Genomic DNA, 18,017 nt, shown 5'->3' on the forward strand with positions numbered 1-18,017 from the left:
GTGTTCTGGAGGCAAATGGTTGTGTTTTGGCGTTCCCATCTGGAGGAGATGCTAAATTGGGCTGCAGGGCTGTTATTTGGATCCCTCATCGTTCACCTGCCCCATCTCTCCAAGCGTGAGACTGCCGTTCTTCACATCTGTCTGAGCTCTTATTACCCCCCCCCCCCCAAATCTCCCCCTTTATACCACTCACCCTCATACACACTTAGCTGAAGTCTGCACTAAACCTTTATGTCTCAGTCGCTAATTTTGTTGAGTTATTTTTATTTATTTGTTTATTTTTTTAATAGTAGTTGTCTTTTTCTGGTTTTGATGTTCCGTTTAACTCTCTCTCTTTCCTGGTCTTTATGGTATTATATATCTAAATCAATCTCTCTTTGTTTTTCTCTATTGCTCCAACACTCCTTGTCCATGATTTACCATGATTATGACCAAGTAGGAGCGGGTGCGTGGGTGTGTGATGGGGCCTCTAATTGCCACTCGGGAGGGCCAGACCTGAAAAAGCTTTTTTTTGTACTTTCATACATTTTATTTAGTATAACAAACATCACTGTATACTTGTTATATGATGTTTGTATTTTTTAAAACTTAGTTTAGTCTACATTGTAGGCCTAAACCCATTCCCCTTGGGTTCTTATAAATTCATATAAATGTACATATTTAGAAATGCAATTTTTCTATTTACACAATACTTACTTTATCTTGTGTTGTTTATGTTGCTCTATCTGTAGCGCGTACAAGAATTTACAAGTTCAAAAACTAAAACATGTCCTTCTGCTGATGGGGATAGGTGTAAATATTTTTCAAATATTTTTCAAACCAGGGGCTTTATTGCCTTCTGATGTCTGCACCCTAATAATGTCTGTCCTCCCTTGTCTGTCTGTCTGTGCAGGTAAGCCAGCCATCGCTCACCGAGACCTCAAGTCCAAGAACATTCTGGTGAAGAAGAACGGAACCTGCTGCATCGCCGATCTGGGCCTTGCCGTGCGCCATGACTCGGCCACCGACACCATCGACATCGCGCCCAACCACCGCGTGGGCACCAAGAGGTAACGGACAGTGGGAATGAGCAAGAGAGAGTATTATTAAAGTAATATTTCGAACAACCTAAAGTCTATTTTGGGATAATAACAAGTGTAAATTTCATTGGGGACCAAAATTACATTAATCAGAGTAGTTTTAATTAAAACCAGGAATATGCATTTGCAAGGAAATAGCATATAGCATAGCCTTGAGGGCAAGCTCACTATGTCAAAGTCGCTACTGACTTGGCTCAAAATATCATTACACTTCAGTGCTACTGGAGAGGGTCCCTGCAAACAAACCAAAGTATTTTTGAACTTTATAAGTGTACAGAAAGGGTATTAAAAAGTAACTGTTTTGCAGTTACATTAACACTACCATTACAAAACATCACCATAAGTTATTTCACACCATAAAATCTGAATGACAACATCGACACATAAATTATAATGATAATGACAAGAGGAATGATATTGTTAGAATCACATTCAGAGCGATTTTGAGAACGATGAAAAGATGACAATCAGAATACCTCAAATTTTAGACATCACATTCATCAACACGAGGAAAGACTTTCCTTATCATTGGTCACTGTGGACGCTCATATACCGGTAGTCATAGTGATAGTTATATTTTGTAGTTATTGTTTCTAGTTCCTTTAGAACAAAATGCTGTAAGCTACAAAACAAACAAGTTGAATAGCTAGCATTTTCCAATAAGATGAACTCCCTCTTACAGGTCAGGTTTTGCTGCTCCTGCTGCTACTGTCTTTATGTGTCCTTGCTGTGTCCATCAGCTGATACATCAGTGCTTACAGTAATATAGCTAAATGTGATTTATGGTTAATGATATCCCTCCATCAGTATCTTAGCGTGCTATTGGTTCCACAGATATAGCAGCCTGCTGTATTTACCTGTCAATTTAACAAACTTTAGACTGATTTTGGAAAATGTACAAGATTGTGAGTGCCAACTCTGCAACAACTCTGATGAATAATAAAATATTCTTCATAGTGTAAGAAATCCAGGTCTTACAATGGGGATCATTCATTTGTAAAACTAAATAAGATGTGTGACCTCGACCAACCTCCTATTATGATGCATTCATCAGACACTGATGCGTGTCGCATTAAAATTTGAAAGTTAAGCAAAGTTCAACCTGCATCAACTAATTGCTACCACGTCGCTAGCACAAAGATAGCAGTGTTAACTGTTTTACTGCCGAAAGCAAACAATGAAAATCTGCCACTTCTGCTGCTGTGGAATGCCCACTTACTAGTAGAACTATGTAAGCACAGACTTTAGCAATTTCAGAGTGATCTTTGACAGGTGCAGGCGAACAGAATTTTGACATGACTACTCGCATTGGTACTTTGTTGCCATAATGTTTCGACTATGTTTCTTATTTGGTGCTTCAGGCTTGTTCTGGGCATGTGCTATCAAACAGCAACCCAACAAAAATATAAATCTACTAACAAGCCACCGCCCTACCTATAACCTTATCCCCCCTTAACTCATGTGTTCATGCTCATGACTTAACGACTTTACCATTTGTCTCTAATGGTTTTGCTGTGTTTTACCATATGGCTGTCTAAGCCGCCATTTTGTCTGGTAACAGCTGTCAGGAGCTGAGGCAGCTGTTGTTTGTAGCGTAGGTGCCATCTTAAGGTGGTACCGACAGGGCAGCCATGGAGGGAGAATGAAGGCATCATGAGAATCAATGTGTGTGTGTTAGTGTGCGCACATACGTGTAAGTGTGTTTGTGCGCATGTGTTTGAGAGTCTGTGTGTGGGTATGCATGCCTGTGTTGGATGTGGTCATTGGCTGGTGGGTATGTGTGTGTAGGTGTGTTCGTCTGAGAGTGTCTGAAAGAGATTGAGTCTGGGTATGTGTATGTTTGGGCTAGCGAATTGGGCTTGAATTTCCCCTTGGGGATCTATCTAGCGAGTAGATGAGCGCTTTTGTAATAGTGCTTGTGTGTTACTGAGAGATGGCAAGAGTATGAGTAATCACTGCTGAAATTCCCCTCTCATACAAATGCACTGTTTCCTCAGTGCAGGCACTCTGTTCCACATTACTGAGCCCCCCCTCCCAAGTTCACTTAGGCTCTCTCACACACACACACACACACACACACAAACACACACACACTTTGTTTTTCTATGAGGAATTTTAAAGACACTCACCCGGTCAGAATATTTCTATCTCGCAAGTCTACCACTTTAATGCAGTTTTTCCGAAATGTTGTCTGCATTGACAATATCAAGGTTGGAAATGTTGAGAGTGTGACTTCTATTCTAAGCAAAGAATAGTGTCCACCCCATCCATGACAGGGGCCCAGTATTATGAGAAATGTTATTCAATCTTGTAACGCTTCTATAAATTCTAATAACACTACACTGAATTGCTTTAAATCTTTTAGTGCGCTTTTACACTATTACACTTTTGCTACCATAATTTACAGTCATTACCAGTAGGCTCAACACTAAGATGTGTAGCCTATTGTTTTCATATGCTCAACCTTAGTTAGCTATTGTTGTCATCCAGGAGCTTTTAGAAAACCTTGTCTAGGTTGTTTACGGGACAGGATGAATTGCTGTACCAGTGTGTGCACTCTGGTTCTGTTTTTAGGGTCCCTTTAGACCAACTTTATTTTTTCTACAAGACAAGGGAGCTGTTTTCGCTGTTTCCTGTAAATTGGGCAAGATGAGAAAAAAAAGAGAGAAGAGAAGAAAAACAATCTGTTAACATTGTGTATACCTGCTCTCTCAGATTCAATTCCACCGAAAGGAAAACAGCCAGGTTTTTTCTTTTTTGCTGGATGATTTTTTTTTGTTTTGACTTTCTTTTAATGTATTCATATGTCTAATTACTTTTGCACTTTTGACTGAGTTCGATGTTGAAAAACAAACTCGGGACCGTCTTTCTGATCTATCTTTTCCACAGCGAAACTTCCTCGTAGGCAGACATATTTGCATAATGATTCACATTATTCACGGGCAAAATCTGAAGCGAGTCACGGGACCGCTTTGTACCAAGGGGAGCATTTTGCCTTCCTCAGAAGTTTACAGCAATTATTTGCTCTAATGTTTCAGCCAGAAAAAAAATCATTGCCTCGTTTTATTGGGCTCATTATATTTCGCTGATGATATTCTTTCCCTCAACAGGTATATGGCCCCGGAGGTCCTGGACGATTCAATAAATATGAAGCATTTTGAGTCGTTCAAGAGGGCAGATATCTACGCCATGGGCCTTGTGTTCTGGGAAATCGCCAGCAGGTGTTCGATTGGTGGTACGGTCGAAGGCATTAGCTATATTTACCTCACATTATTTTATTTGATTGATTTTCTGTGTGGTGAATTGTTATGGTCTATTAACTGTCTGAAAATTTGGAACAAAGTGGTATAGAAATTAAGTTTTTTCATTGCTCTTTTATCTGTAATTCAAAAAATGAACGAAGCCACCAGAACTGGCTTAATTCACCAAGTGCAAGCATTTGTCTCTTTTCATTAGTGCTCCTCAAGACTATACTGTATATAATATGCAGACAATGAACTAGCGTTGAACAATTAAGGGAAATTTTATCTAACTGAGATTGCTATTGCAATTTGATTTGCGATATCATTTTTGAGAGTCTAGCTTTAGTTCAATATTCACTATATAATATATTCCTTGACTCTGAAACAGTCATTTGCTTACACTTGTCTTTTTGGGTGAGACCAGCACTACCTCAATAGGTTACAATAGGTTTTTCATAGTGCCTTTGTTTTTTGTACATCACTTCTGATAAACCCAAAATACTGGTAAATAATCATTGTGGCAAGCTGTGAGCTAAATTGGAACTTTCTCAATTTGCTTATTGCATTTGTTGAAATTGCGATTCCAATTAAAAGTCGATTAGATGTATTGATGATTCAATTAAAAATCGATTAGATGAATTTTAGATAAAGATAATACATTTTTGATTAGATAATACATTTTAGAATGCAACAATAGCGGCACACAGGCAGTTACACTGTGAGCAGAGAATTTAGGCTCTTTCTCACCTGTTCCCAGGTATCCATGAAGACTACCAGCTGCCCTACCATGACTTGGTGCAGTCAGACCCCTCAGTGGAGGAGATGCGTAAGGTGGTGTGTGAGCAGAAACTTCGACCCAACATTCCTAACAGGTGGCAGAGCTGTGAGGTGAGTCCTGTCTTATCTTAACTTGATGTCCTCATAGCCCCACACGCCCCCCAAACACACACACACACACACACACACACACACACACACACACACACACACACACACACACACACACACACACACACACACGGTCACATGCATACAAACATGCCTTCAAAACATCTTGTTTCTGCTTATTGTTGTGCACCATGCCCCAACTTGCCTCATCTATGTTTGTCAAACCAGTGTTTCATTATGGAGAGCACGCAGTCCTCTGGCTCCTCCTCTGACAATGCAGTGTGTGTTTTCTAAGACGCTGCCTAACTGTCGCCAGGGGCAATAGCAAGAGTGGAGCAGTCGCCTCCGTCCTCTCCTGGTGTAATCACATTACCATGGTCGCCCCAGCTGCCACCGCTGCCGCGTCCAGAGGGAGCAGCGGGCGTGTGTTTTGAGACCGAACAGGAACACATTATTGGAATTCTCTCTTTCGTGGTCTACTCCAATGACAGAATAAAAACCACAAACAGTAATCCCACAGGACTCCATGGCGTTATTACTAGCGCATGGTTTCACCCTCCTACTCTTCCTCAGGTTACCAACTCTTTTCCAGGGAATAGTCAACCCTGTGTCCGACAAGGATCTGATGAGGCCCAGATTAGGCTCAGTTTGAGCCTAGAGTTAGGTGCTGCGTGGGCGAGCAGATAATGAGAAAATATATCATGGGAGCTATTTGGTGCATCCATTTCCAAACCTGTGCAGGCAACTCCCATCTCTCCAAAGACAATTAGCCTTGCGTTGTTATTAGGAGCATATTTTACTGCCATTCAGCTTCCTCCCAGGTGTTATGTGCCTTACTCAATGGATGCAACAAACAAGAAGGGCACTTCTTTGTCATTTAAGAGAAAAACGGCAAGATGTATTTAAGGCAAAATGCCAGTGACATCGCAGCATCCACTTGGATTGGATCAACAACGAAGTGGCAAATAAAATATCCAAACAAAAAAAAAAAACGCAAAAGCAAACAAAATCCCAACAAAAATGCCCTTGTTTTACAACAAGAAAAGAAGAGGTCTTAAAGAGACTTTGGAAAAAGTCTGATAAAAGTCTGGACTTTTATTTTGGGAAAAGGGCAGGCCCCCTTGGACAAACCTCAGTCCTTCCTCAGCTTCCTCTTCCTCATCAGTCTTGCTGGACACTGCACATCGTGCTGGAGACCAAACATTTCCACCTCCCCTCTGATGGTGTCGTCTTTATGGCCCCAGAGAGGACGCAATTAGATTAGTCCTGACCCACAGTTATACTAAAACCCCATAATCTAATCTTAGCCAGAGAAGACTAGCTCTGGAGTTCCTCAGTTTGTGTGTGCGTGTGTGTGCATCTACCAGCACGGGACACAAACAGCGATTGAAAAAGTATCCCAAATCGAGATGCAGGGTACTTTGTCATTTGTGGAAAGAAAAAGAAACAATTATCCATTTTCCATTAACTCAGCCAACAAAATGTTTACTAAAAGAATGTACAGATTAATTGCAGACTTTCACAGAATGGCAAATTACTGTAATTTGTCATACTTAAGACAGATTTTGTGGGTGCTAGAAAAGCAGTCTAATTAATCTAGTATATCCCCACGTGTGGGGAGTTATGCATAGAGGCTAAATTAACTGGTACGCACAGATCATAGAGGACAGCCAGTCTTTATTTAAGACCTACTTGTGGATTTAAAAAGTGTGTCTGTTTAAAAAGTCACAGAATTTTATAGACAAATGGCCTCTTTTTATTGTGTTGTGATGTACAGGTTATGGGAAATGCCTCTGGGAAGCTGCAGTTTTTAGCTCTTTGAAGCTCATTGCAAAGGTCACAAGTGAAATGAACAAATACATTTGCTTCGTGTGTGTTTTGGTTATTTAGTCTATTTATTTTCACTTTCTACCAAAAGAGAAAGCAAGAGTAAGCTCATCAGCCTTGTGGCTTCATTAGACTGCATAATCACTTTTCAAAACTTTTCTTATTAAGTAATCACTACAATAAACAACAAAAAACTTTTTTTGTTAATGAAGGGAGAAATAATAATTCATTGTTTTCGCTCCACCTAAAGCTGTGGCAGCCACCTAAAGCTGTGGCAGCCACCTAGCCAACCCCCACCCCAAACACACATATGTGCATGCACACACATACTAATAAACACACACACACACATTCTTTCATGTCTGGTCCTCACCTCAGACTAGACAGGTCTAGTTGGGTAGAAATATTTTGCTACTTTGTCATGTGGGCTTCACCAGAGCACTGGCACTTCCTGTGGCCTCTTATCTCCCTGTAGACGCAGGCTAATGAGCATGAGTACATTCCTCTGGCGTGCAAGATGAATCTGCAGATAATCATGACTGTGCCATTCTTCTCACATAAAACTGGTGTCTGTAGGATCTCTTAGGAGAGGAGATGGAAGTCAGGGAGTTTAGGCAGCTCCTAATGATTTGAATTGTCTTTATTGGAATAGGAAAGGATGTAACCCCCCCTTTTTTTTTCCAATGGCTGAGGAGGAGCTGTTATTTTCCTTTTCTGTTAAATCAGAAAGGAAAAACATCTTTTGTCTGTGTGTGCACGCATGAACAGTAATGTGTGTGGCGTTTGTGCTTTAATGCGTGCCTGTGTGGTTTTTTTGGGTGTGGAGCTCTTTCTTATTTCACCTTCACCGCTTGGCTGCCAGTCTTCAACTGTCAGTGAAACTGCCTTTTTGTTTTGAGCCCGCAGTTGTGAAATATTTTATGATTGCAGCTTGATACAGCAGGCTTTCTAAATGGGTCCCACAGTAGCAGTTTGTTGGGTTTGAAGACTGTCAGAAGAAGATTTCCATACTTTCTGCAGTAAATTGCTGGTGTAGTGTAGTAAGAACATGGCCAGTGGCAATTTGCTTTGTTTTTGCATATTTTTTCGTGTTGTGTTCTTTACACACCTCACTGTGTATTCACACTGTGTTGACACAAGCACTCCACATTTTAACATCTTTTACCCTTTCTTTCTCCCATCTTTCACTTCTCTTTCTTTCTTTCTTTTTTTTCCTTTCTCTCTCTTTCCATCTTTCTCCTTACATTTCCCTGGACACTCCCCCTTCTTCTCCTCACTTCATTTAATATTTTCCTCTGTCCACCTCTCTTTCTATTCTCCCTCTCCTCCCTCTCTCTTTCCCTTTTTCCTCTGCAGGCTCTACGGGTGATGGCCAAGATCATGAGGGAGTGCTGGTATGCTAACGGAGCAGCCCGGCTAACTGCTCTACGCATCAAGAAGACCCTTTCTCAGCTCAGTCATCAGGAGGGCATCAAGATGTAGAATCCCCACCCCACCTGCACCCAAAATCCAACCAACCCCACCCAGCCAACCAACCACACCCCCAACCCCGTTCAGACCCACAGACTCCGCCATAAACCCTAAATGTCATTGCAATTGTCCTTATGGTTTATTATCATCATCGTGGTGATCATGAGAAGAAACTGTGCCACTCCGGTTCTCCCTGCTAGTGAGGAGGCCCACTAAACCTGGCGACTGAGTTTCTGTCTTGTTTCATAACCTCTGTGGAATAATGAATGGTCAGTCTTCTCTATCGGGATGAAAAGGCAGTGATCATTGTTGGGACAGGGGTACCGGGAGGGGTGATTAAAAAAAAAATAAAAAAAGGAGCGGCGGACTGGACCTCTGAGTGCCCTTCAGCCATTATCAGCGACTCACCGGATGGTGTGTTGGCAACCCTTGTCTGTGTCCTCAGTTGTGATTGGTCAGATTTGCTGCTGTGCTGTGGTTGAATTGAGATGTGCGCTCATGATTGGCTATTGGCTCACCTCTGGTTCAGTTCCCCAGTTAGCAATGCCCTCGGCCAAACGGGATGGACACTCCAAACCTGACCAAGGTCATAGGTTACGGTGGGAGGGGTGCAGGAGTCAGGCAAGTGTGGACCCTCTTTGGATGTTCAGGGACCAGCCTGCTTTCAATGCTGTTCTTTGAAGACTGACTGAAACAATTACATTTGTCATGTTTTCTGCTTTCTCTTTTCTTTCATGACAAAAAAGAAATGATTGCTCTGTGGAACATTTTGCACCTTTGTTTTTTTCCCTTGTATTTCTGTTCTTGTACTCACCGCTGCGGTCTTCAGGTCAGTGTAACTTAGTGTAACTTATTTGTCATAACTATTTTTTTTTTTCCAAACACACTAGACATGGCCTCATTTTCACTCTTGGCAAACATGCTGTGACATATGCAATATAGATAAATCCATATCTATTTTATATATATATATATATTAACTGCTCTGCTACAACAACTACCAACAACAACAACAACAACACGTACTTCTACTACAACACAACCATGCCTTCCAAACCAGATGTTACCGGAAAGTGCCAATGCGCTAGAACCACCAATCTCTACACCCACGCTGCCAAGGAGACCCCTTACCCCCACGCAAAGATTTTCAGTCTAGGAAATCTAGAAAACTAGGATGAGCAGAGATCCTTACAGGGACTGTTGGCAGTGTCCCTGCTTTGCTGTTGGGCGAGAGGGTGGGGGGTGGGGGGTTCATCTCCAGACAGTCAACTCCCCCAGTGCCATTTCCTACCTGCGTCATCCTCTTCATTGGCTGTCATGAGGAAGAGCAGCGCCTATGCCTTCTGCTCCGCCTAAGTCCACCTCCTCAAAACCCTCGAGACACACCTGGTAAATGAATGTGGGTGTGTGTGTTTATGCCAAGGGGGTGGGACGGGTGCCATGTTACAACTGCTGCCATTTTGAACCGAATGGACCAAACACAGGACTTAAAGCAACACTAAGCTCTTGTCACCCCTTCAGAATCTCACCCTGATATAGGCTCTTTTGTTTCAGTTTGCTTGTTTGTTTGTTTTTTTTTTTGTTTTTTTTTTCCAAAAGTGAAGTGACGTGTCAGGTTTGTGGACACCACTCTCATCAGAAACGCGGGCTCTCTCTGCCCTCTCTATGCCTCTGTTTGAATAGAACAAGTGGCTGGAAAACCACCTCGCAAATGGGCTGCCTTCCTCAGTGACATAACAAGCGGTCAGGAAAACAAGACCATTGGTTGGCTGACGCCTGTGAGAGTTATTGTGAAGTCACAATGGAAACAAAAAAGGAGTAGTGTCGGCATCGCTGATGTTAGTTGGCGCTCTTGAGAAAGACAATTTGTCTTCTTTTGTCTCAAGTGTACAACAACAAACTTATCAAGTATTGTTAAAGAGGGTGAAGTGCATCCATTGAAATATATAGCAAATGAATATTTACTAAGCCATAGGTTTTCCAACGTTTTGTGGCAACTTTTTTCTACTAGAATGTACATTTTATGATGAAGAAAAAGATGTAACATACACTACATATTTCAGTTGAGCAAGCCTCAAGGGACCAATAGAGACAGGTTTGTTCTTGCTTTGTAAAAATATAAAAAGCAGATTCAAATCTGTATGAATAGGATATGTAGCACCAGTTAATCGTTTATATTTTTGAAAGACAGACCATGTTACCACACATATCCGCTAGGAGTTTGATTTGGGACATTGATTCATGTTTTTGCTAAAATTAATTGTGGTTGAATTTGTGTTTACACACTGAAAACAAAACGGCATAATCGTCTGTTTTTCCATAGGATTTTGTACAAAGTTAGGTTGTAGGGTAGTGAAATTTAAGGTCAATTAAAAAGGTATGGTGTTTCTCCCCAACAGGAATATGAGCCCATGTTTTTTTTTTTTTTTTTTTTAGGATCTTCAGGCGCACTTTAGCATGAGAGTATTGTTACTCTATTCGTTATGACCAGTAAGATTTCTGAATGTCAGTAACGTGACAGCATTCTGTCTTTTGTCACGGAATCCATGTTGTTCGCCTTACGCGCTTCAGCCCTTAATAAACCCACCAATCCAAAAGACGTGTCTGTTCCATTCAGCAATAAGTGCCCTTCCTGCTTGCCCATATCTGTTAATGTGCTTGCACGTGAAGTTCGGATCTTCGCTTTGGAGTTCTGTCAAAAGCATTTTGTCGGCCATTGTGCTGCTACGGCATTTTTGTTTTTACTCTACTGGAGCTGCGAGGGACTGACTTTGTCTGTCCTGGACTGCAAACTGCACAATATCGGATGTACATAATCTCCAAACGCATGACTGTAGAATGGCCTTTTTGAGTTTTTTTGCTGTTCTGCCAGGGTAATGGGTGGTGTGGACTTTAGGTTTGACCGCTCCACTCTTAATTTGTCAACTTTCTCAGTACAGTCAATTGGTAAAGCATTAATTAAATGTCTATTGAGCATTACTTTTTAGTGGTCTGTGTGCTTGGCCAGTATTACCTAACATCACATTTTGTTGTTGTTTTTTTTTGTTGTTTTTTGTACCAGGGAGACCTAACCCTGTTGATTCAGTCTGGGCCTCTATGCAATACCAGTGGCTCTTGTAACATGCTGAACCCTGAATGAAGATACAGTATCTTAGAGATGTGTGGATAGGAATGAAACCATGTAAATAATATGTAAATGTTTGTTTTTATGTGTAAGTCTGGAAACATTTGGTCTTGTACAGTTGGACAGAAATCTTGAACAAGAAAACTAAGGAAGCTATCCTAATTATTGCTTAAAAGACCATTGTACATAGCTGCTATTTGAAATGATGGAATTATCATTTCATGTAAATGAAATGTTGTAATGAATGAAGAAGATTAGAGAGTTCAGCTCATTGAGGAGGTTTCTCTTTAGAGGAGAATGGGCGTCTTTCAGTGCAGCGTTCGTAGGTGGAAAACGCCCTGGTCTTCAGGCCAGGCCAGGCCTCATCTCTGTTCAATAGTATTTGTCTTAACAAAACCACCAGCAGCCTCTTTTAATTTCTTCTGTTTTTGTTCTGTTTTTGTTGTTGCAAAAACTTAAAATGGTGACTCAAGATGTAAGCATCACACACATCCAGGTACTTCTCCTCTTTTCTCTCGCTGTCAGCGACATTGCAGGTACCTTTGCCAGCCACCAGGGCGGCGACCTCACCAGCTATAACTTAACCTACAAATACAACTCATACCTGTGCAAATCTGGTTCCATGCAAATGATGCTGGGAGAGGGGTGTGGGGTTGTCTCCCTCACCATGGCAACACGCCCATCTCTCCGCATCGCTAGTGTTTTCGTTGTTGTCAGACTTGCAGTGCCTCCAACCTTATCTCAACTTCAGCCAAGGAGGGAGATAAATATGGAGAGCACAGTGGGCAGGTGTGTGTGTCTGTGTTTGTATGTATGTATGGGTGTTTTTTCTTTCTTTTGTTTGTTTTTGTTTGTCAACACTCAGTTCAGGAGTAGAGGAATGAAATGTGCCCCTTTGTTACCCAGACGGCGAAATGTCTGCAGTTTCACTATACCAGATATGCAATTTGTGACATGGAATGCATTATGTAGTCTTTTTATATATATATATATGTATATATGTATATATATATATATATATATATATATATATATATATATATATATATATATATATATATATATATATATATATATATATATATATATATATACTTATACTTCTCCATTGCAACAGTGCACAGGACTCTCAGTGTTGGGCTGACTGATTTGTAAACTTGTCTCTTTGTATTGTGCATGAACCAGGGACGCCAGAGCCATGCTGGACTAAATTAAACACTAGTTAGGCTATTAATGTGGATCATGCAAATGGCTTGACGTTCCTGGAATGACTGAGCCCTAGACATACAGCACAATTAGCTTAACTCAAGTAAAGGTCATGCCAGAACCAAAAGGGGGTCCTGCTCTTTATGCAAATACATACGGGCAACATGCTCTTCATCCTCGGCCCTAACATTTGCCTCATTGACAACCGCATTGTAAACGTATGCAGAATCTATGCTAATCAACTAACACTGTGATGAGAGAGGACCAGGGATGCACAGGGGCTTCAGAAATACCAAAACAAGTAAATAATCAAACAAAAAACAAAAATGTTTGTGTTTTTGATTTTGGATACCGTGAAAACTGCCAGCAAACTAACCAACAGCACAGGGCATTTTCCGACTGGGTCGCAAAAGGGTGTCATCATCCAGGGTGCTTTTCTGTTTCTCATTGGAGGCCGTTGTGACAACGTGTCAAAGGTAGAAGAAAGCTTTATCATGTTTGTCTTGGTACCTAAGTTTGAATATACACACATATATATACACATACACATACACACACACACACACACACACACGTTTCATTTTATTATTCCACCAGACTGATGCACAGCATGTGGGCTTGATTTCTAATGTTTGCATCACTTTGCTTTTTAAGTAATTTATTAAAAGCTAAAAAAAGAAAATGTAATTAACTGGTTTTTAAAAAGGTCATAATCAAGAGAAAATATACCTCCTTTAAAGACCAATGTTTTTACCTCAACATGTAGCCTATATCTGATTTGTTTACTCTGAGTTTGCAAATTTTGTTTCTATGAAATGCTAAATTGAAGAGGAGGAAAAATAGCAAATTTTGTTAATAGCATTTGTATTTGTTATGTGTCCAGTATGTGTCTACCACCATCTGTATATTGCTTTTATTCTGTCTAAAGTGCTTTACTTATGTCAAACCCCTTTGTCCTTTAAAAAAATACTCTCTAAGCTATGTAAAATGCCTTGTGTACTTTTCTCTGAAACTATATCTATATATATATATATATATACAGTATGTCATGAAACGGGATGGAATGAGAAGTGGTTCAACTTGGGAAAGGACTCTGAATCCCTGTATTCTCCGAGGTCGACGTGTCAGGTTTTGATGGCCCTGTACCACTGAACTTGAAGTGCCCTGAGCAGGAGCTGGAAATCACTCCCTCACTGTGCCCTTTGCAGTGTGTCTCGTGGCGCAAATACTCTCAGATGCCCTCGACACGAAAGTTCACTCTTTGCATTTCAGCAGAGGGAGTCAACAGGCTCCAGATGGCTGCATATTTTGGGATGGATCCATGGCACTTTTGGGCAAGATCTGTCCCATGATCCTTTTGCTGTGTGGAAAGCCGTAACGGAATTTGTATCCATGAGAGTGTTACATCGCCAGCGCAGGGTCCCCCACCCCCAGTCGAGCGTTACTGTTCTTTGTTTTTATTTTATTTTAAAGATGTAAGATGAATGATCAACGGAACCTAGTCGAGTGATGCTTATAATGTTACACTCAAACCTAGTGGACTAGAAAGTGGTGTGAATAAAATCCATTTAAGTTTTTCAGCAGTCCCCTGTGTCTTATTGATTTAATTTCATTCGGCTTCATTAATTCCATATTGACTGTACAGCCTAAAGAAATTGGTTGTTTCTTTGTTCACTGTAGCCCTGCTGTTCTCTATTCATGAAGAGACTGGCAATGACAAACGTATTCATTAGTAATGGAGAGGCGGCCCCAGCTGTGGCGCAACTGGCTGGGGCACCTACACCGTACCGACGACCCGGGTTCGATTCCCGCCCCGTGGTCCTTTCCGGATCCCACCCCTGCTCTCTCTCCCATTCACTTCCTGTATCTCTCCACTGTTCTATCATTAAAGGCATAAAAAAAAGCCCAAAAAAATATACTTAAAAAAAAAAAGTTATGGAGAGGCACATAACATAAAGCCCTGACTAAAAACTAAATCTAGTTTTCTCTGTTATACTTTTGATTATAAATAAAGAGTATAAATGGATGGATGCTGGTTGTTTAGGCCTACATGTCAACAACACTAAGCTCTAACCCTCGTCATCTCATGTACATCGTGTTAGCTTTTAACTGGCTCCCAATTAAATTAGACATGTAATCCTTTTTTCATTGATCATTCTCATTGATCAACTTCATTCCGATATCTCATTTACAGTGAATCAGATTGTGAAGCATTCTTGGAATTGGCCATGGGTCCAAAAGCTCATTAAACCTTCTGTGATCTAATGCACCAATCAACCTTCATGTCACCCCTAATTATGGGCTATGGGGTTGCACACGTCTGGAGTGCACACAATAAATTCCGACTGACAGGGAAATGTGCCATTTCTCTTTTTTCAATGTCAGTTTCAATGTCTCATGAAGCTGCCTGCTTTATGGGGATATTTAGGCCAATTATACTGCCTTTTCCCTCTTTTGTCTGCATGAAATAGTCTAATGTAAGCTTTTCTACTGTGCAGTAGTTTAACTGACTAAGACTTGAGTTTCAGGCTAAAAGGTTGCTTACATAGCTTAGCGGTCAAACATGTGGGTGTTTGAAGTAATATTCTTCAATTTAATTAATTTCAGTTTTATTTATTGTAGTGTCATATGGATCATATTTCAAGGTGCTTTTCCACAGCCCAATTTCAACTTGAGCATTCCTTCTATTCTCTAACTGTAGCTCAGGGTATTCATGGCCTGATGCTTAGGCCTACTAAAGAGAAGATTACAGGTTTTATTTCCCCTGTGTATTATGGAGTTTAACTCTAATAACTTGGAAGTGTAGACTACATTTGAAGCAGACTGGGCCGCCCAGGTGGCTACTTTGTGAGTGCAGTCATAATGTAGCCTCTGGAATGAGACTGGAGAAGTAGGCTGAACCATGCGTCAAACTCCCAGCACACCAATTTAAGCCTGCCTTTTAGTTCGACCGAGTGTTGGATTTAGGCTGGTGTGTGTGTGTGTGTTAGAGAGAGAGAGAGAGAGAGAGAGAGAGAGCGAAAGGTGTTTGGCACTAGAGGGCAGGTCTGTAAAAATGAGGAAATTGATGGCTGAATCATCAGCAGGGTAGCCTATACTCTCTCCCTGCCTCTGTGTGGGTGTGCTTGTATTTACTGCTGTGTTCGCTCCAGACAGTTCACAGTTCTACGGAGGTCCCAGCTCTTTCTAACATGATGTGCCCCAGCCTGGGTGCAAGCACAATTCAAATAGCAAAGTAAATGCAGACCGATCCTTTCTGTTAGGCCGCCTTTGTCAGATCAGCTCATTTTATTACATTCCCTTTCACTTGCGATTTTCAATAATTGGTCATGTCTCATTGTTGTCATCATCTTGCCCTTTAGAATAGCCTCATGGAAAAGCTAACTGTCTGACTTGTCAAGTCAAAGTTATGCTCATTAAGGAGTTGCCTTACCAATCACCGATCTTATTTGCTGCATGGAAGTTTAGGTAGAGGCTGGCTGGCTGGGTGATGGGTGATGAGATGTTCTGACCACTAGAGGACACTGCAGCCTAGCTGGTGGGGAAAATAAACTATACAGACAGGTGGTCATTGTTTTCCCCTAATCCAATTGGAGACCAAATTACAGTAACTTTAAATGAACCCCAAAGTTATTAGTCCCTTTTGAGGATATGCTAACATGGTAACATGGAAAGTTATGATGCTTCTGACACCATTTTATTTTTCATGAATAAAAAGGGTTTTTTTTATTAACAGGGTCAGACCCTTGTAATCAACTATGCTGAACTCACTAATATGTTAAACTGCCATATATTAAACTGTAGTAGACATGTTGACCTTAAGGGTAAAGTAAGCCTATCACCTAAAGAGAAACATAACAGACTTAACCATGTTAAAACCAGAAGTTTTAAATAAGTAGTAGACTAGATCTATATACAGTGCTTCACAACAAGAAGAATGGTGAGGAAGGCCACCAAGGCACCTATGACAACACTGAAGAAGTTAAAAGCTTCAGCAGCTGAGATTTGAGAAACTATGCATGCAGCAACTTTTGCCCGAGTTCTTCACCAGTCAAAGCTCTATGGGTGAGTGGCAAAGCTCTTATTAAAGCTTGACTAAAATTCGCTCAAAGACATGGGAGACTCCAAGGTCAAATGTAAGAAAGTTTGTAATTCAACAAAATATATGGAAATCCTGGAGGAAAATCTGATTTAGTCTGCAAGAGAACTTGGGAGAATATTTAGCCTACTCTCCAGCAAGACAATGAGCCGAAGCCTACAGCGAAAACTACACAGAAATGGTTTAAAGACAACCAGCTGAATGTACTGGAGTGAAGTCAAAACTCAGACCTCAATCCTATAGAAAATCTGTGGCTGGACTTAAAAAGTACTGTTCAGACTCAATCTCTTTCCAACCTGGCAGAGCTTGAGCAGTTTTAGTATTTTTTTCAGTAAAATTGCAGTATCCAGATGTGCAAGCCTAATTGAGACCTAATATATTCACGCAGACTTTAATTGCAGCCAAAGGTGCATCTACTCAATGCTGACTTGGGGTGAATATTTATGCAATCAATTATTTTGCATTATATATTTTTAATATAGAAATCTGCTTTCACTTTGACATTAACAAAGGGATGTTTGTAAATGACTGTAAAAAAGGCCAAATTAAATTGATCAAGATTCCATTTATAAAAACAGTAAAAGTGGAAATATCCAGGGGGGCTCTTATAGGCACTGTATTTTTAAGATCAGTTTTATACCCATTCCATTCTTTAGACCTAAATCAGCAGTCTGTCCACGTCTTGCTAAGTTACACATGTCCATATTTGTAGGTGAAAATGGGCCTAATGTTGAGCACATACAGTAATGTGTTACCTCTCTAGTCTCCTGTGGCCATTTTAACAGTGCTCTGTCAACACCTGTTTGAGGAGCGGGGGGAGCCCGAAAGGGATGAATCCAACCAAAGCTAGTTATGACAATGCCATACTTCCTGTTGTTAGTTCATATAAGATGTTTCACTTTGATGTTTCCATTAATTAAAGCCTTAGACAAACTCAGGAGTCTAAGCTAAACAAGGGATTACAGATGATTTGTTAAGTTTCTATTTCATTTTCAGTTACTGATGCAAACTCACAAGTGCAATACGGGCGCAACAAGTATTTGTAATAACATTTCCTGCTCTGAGATTAAATTGATGCATAA

At 40.7% G+C, this 18,017-nt stretch overlaps 1 protein-coding gene across 1 annotated transcript in view; it reads left to right on the top strand.

The window, feature by feature from the left end:
* Positions 1-12,624, top strand: part of tgfbr1b (transforming growth factor, beta receptor 1 b) — a 61,675-nt gene extending 49,051 nt beyond the window's left edge. The window contains exons 6-9 of the mRNA XM_076290811.1: positions 893-1,049; positions 4,190-4,314; positions 5,079-5,209; positions 8,393-12,624. Coding sequence (XP_076146926.1) covers positions 893-1,049; positions 4,190-4,314; positions 5,079-5,209; positions 8,393-8,518 — 539 coding nt within the window. The 3' untranslated portion in view covers positions 8,519-12,624. The remainder of the gene's footprint in view (positions 1-892; positions 1,050-4,189; positions 4,315-5,078; positions 5,210-8,392) is intronic.
* Positions 12,625-18,017: the final 5,393 nt, after the last annotated feature.

The sequence above is a fragment of the Alosa pseudoharengus genome, unplaced genomic scaffold, assembly GCF_046254945.1.
Source record: "Alosa pseudoharengus isolate Yale_2024_CS ecotype anadromous, Long Island Sound unplaced genomic scaffold, YU_APseudo_1.1 YU_APseudo_1.1_scf_18, whole genome shotgun sequence".
Classification (NCBI taxonomy): domain Eukaryota; kingdom Metazoa; phylum Chordata; class Actinopteri; order Clupeiformes; family Clupeidae; genus Alosa; species Alosa pseudoharengus.